Source organism: Phanerochaete carnosa, assembly GCF_000300595.1.
Source record: "Phanerochaete carnosa HHB-10118-sp unplaced genomic scaffold PHACAscaffold_695, whole genome shotgun sequence".
Taxonomy (NCBI): domain Eukaryota; kingdom Fungi; phylum Basidiomycota; class Agaricomycetes; order Polyporales; family Phanerochaetaceae; genus Phanerochaete; species Phanerochaete carnosa.
The window spans coordinates 1-2,667 of record NW_006768322.1 but is presented as its reverse complement, the minus strand read 5'-3'; the positions used below and the strand labels follow the sequence as shown (position 1 = coordinate 2,667).

General features: G+C 55.1%; 1 protein-coding gene across 1 annotated transcript; it reads left to right on the top strand.

Moving 5' to 3' along the window:
• Nucleotides 1-10: 10 nt before the first annotated feature.
• Nucleotides 11-2,652, top strand: PHACADRAFT_202937 (uncharacterized protein; the record flags this gene model as incomplete). Its single annotated transcript, XM_007403044.1, has 6 exons — nt 11-68; nt 119-1,021; nt 1,075-1,184; nt 1,240-1,404; nt 1,458-1,959; nt 2,009-2,652. Coding segments are annotated over 6 exons (2,382 nt in total), but the record flags the coding sequence as incomplete, so codon positions are not given.
• Nucleotides 2,653-2,667: the final 15 nt, after the last annotated feature.

Sequence of the window (2,667 nt, the reverse complement as noted above, 5' to 3'; positions counted from 1 at the left end):
TCAACGCCAGGGCGCGTCGCTCAAGGACGAACGGTTTAACGTCGTTCTGAGAGGTAATCCGGGTACTGGTACGTTTATTTCCTTGCTGCCTTCGGAGTACGAGCTGATTTCCACGCAGGCAAAACAACTGTCGCGCGACACTACGCGAAGTTCCTCGCCTCAGTCGGCGTCGTCCCCGGGGACTCATTCATCGAGATGACCGGGTCTCGTCTGGCACATGACGGCGTTCGCGACATCAAAGAGCAGATCGAAGAGATGCGCGACGAGGGCGGCGGCGCGATATTCGTCGACGAAGCGTATCAGCTCACCGAAGGGCACAACTTCGGCGGCAGACCGGTCCTCGACTTCCTCCTCGGCGAGATGGAAAAGAGCGCTGGCGAGATTGTCTTCATCTTTGCGGGCTACAGCAAGCAGATGGAGAAGTTCTTCGAGCACAACCCGGGTTTGTCCAGCCGTGTGCCGTACTCGCTGCAGTCCAAGGACTACACCGATCTCGAGCTCCTGTATATGTTTGGGAAGCTGATACTGAAGAAGTATAATGGGCAGATGAAGGTCGAGGGCGGGATGTTCGGGTTGTACATGCGCATCGCGATCAGGCGCCTTGGCCGTGGACGAGGGAAGGAAGGCTTTGGCAATGCTAGGGCGCTCCAGACCATGCTCGCGATTATCTATGAGCGGCAGGCAGTGCGTCTAACGGAAGAACGCAAGAATTGGACAATCGCGGACGATTTCCTCCTGAAGAAGGAGGACATCATTGGTCCTGACCCTTCGAAGGCAGTCTTGGAGAGTGCCGCATGGAAGAAGCTACACGAGCTGGTCGGTCTCGCTGAGGTCAAGCGGTCTATCAAGACCCTCTTCGACCTCATTGCAGAGAACTACAAGCGCGAGCTGGTGGAGAAGCAGCCGATTCAGATGTCGCTCAACCGCGTATTCCTTGGCAACCCCGGGACGGGCAAGACGTTGGTTGCGAAGCTGTATGGGCAGATCTTAGCGGATCTTGGACTGTTGAGTAACGGCGAAGGTGGGTTCAAGCGTCGCCAGATCAACTAGCTTTGGTCCTGATTTACGTCGTAGTCGTGCTCAAGAACCCCGCCGACTTTGTTGGGAGTGCCGTTGGAGAGTCGGAACGAAATACCAAGGCTATTCTGGCAGCCACGGCTGGCAGGGTTCTGGTCATCGACGAGGTATCGTATATGCCGTTTCACGGATGAACCCGCCATTGCTGACGTTCTCTTGTAGGCATATTCGTTATACGGAGGTGGGGGTGCTGGCAGCGAGAAGCAGAGCAATTCGTACAAGACAGCCGTCATTGACACTATCGTCGCCGAAGTTCAGAGCATCCCGGGCGAAGACCGATGTGTTCTCATGTGTGGCTATGAACAGCGGATGCGGGAGATGTTTCAGGTAATGTTGTAAATGTACTATTCCAGGGTGCGCCGATATTGAGCGCGTTGTAGAACGTCAACCCAGGTCTTTCGCGCCGATTTGCTATCGAGGACGCATTTCGCTTCGAAGATTTCACTGATTCCGAACTTCTCGAGATCCTAAACTTGAAGCTCAGGGATCAAGATCTCGGCGCGACGCCTGAAGCAAAGAAAGTGGCGATCGATATGCTCAGCCGTGCCCGCGACCGGCCGCACTTCGGGAATGGCGGAGAAGTTGAGAACATGCTCGGCAAGGCGAAGAATAACTACCAGTCGCGCCAGTCAAAGCTCCACACTTCTCAGCGGCCGCTCGAGGTTATCTTCGAGCCTTTTGACTTTGATCCTAACTTCAACCGGGCGGAAAGCTCGGATACGAACCTGAGGAAGCTCTTCGAGGATATGGTCGGATGCGAGAAGATCGTAGAGAAGTTGCAGGAGTATCAGAACATCGCACGTGTTACAAAGCAGCGCGGACGGGAGGCACGGGAGGCGCGGCATCTCATTCCAACTAACTTCGTGTTCAAGGGACCACCTGGTGAGTACCATCATGCTTGAACGAGAGTTCCGATACCAACACGGAGCAGGTACTGGCAAGACGACTACGGCGCGCAGGATGGGCCAGGTGTATTACGACATGGGCTTCCTGTCATCCACAGAGGTTGTGGAATGCTCCGCCTCCGACCTAGTAGGACAATACGTCGGACAGACAGCGCCAAAGACGAAGCAGGTCTTCGAGCGCGCTCTTGGCAAGGTCCTGTTCATCGACGAGGCGTATCGTCTAAGCGAGGGCGCGTATGCGAAGGAGGCCGTGGATGAACTCGTCGGTATCCTCACCCATGAGACCTTCGACGGAAAACTCATCGTTATCATCACCGGATATGACAAAGAGATGAACACGTTACTAGCTGTCAACCCCGGACTTGCGAGTCGATTCCCCGAGGAGATATACTTCGAAAATATGTCGCCGGAGCACTGTCTCGAGATATTGAAGAAGGACCTCGCGAAGGACGATATCGAATGCACAGCGCTTGGGGCGACATCCTCGGCTGAACACAAGCAGATGGTGTCACTAATCGGGCAGCTTTCTTCGCTGGACTCATGGGGCAATGCGCGGGACATCAAAACACTCGGAAAGCGGATGACGCGCTTGGCCTTCAAGCGCATCGCTAGCATTGCCCACGGGTCCAAACTCCCATTGTCCGGCTCTGAAGCTGCTCATTGCATGGCTGTCATGCTGAAGAGC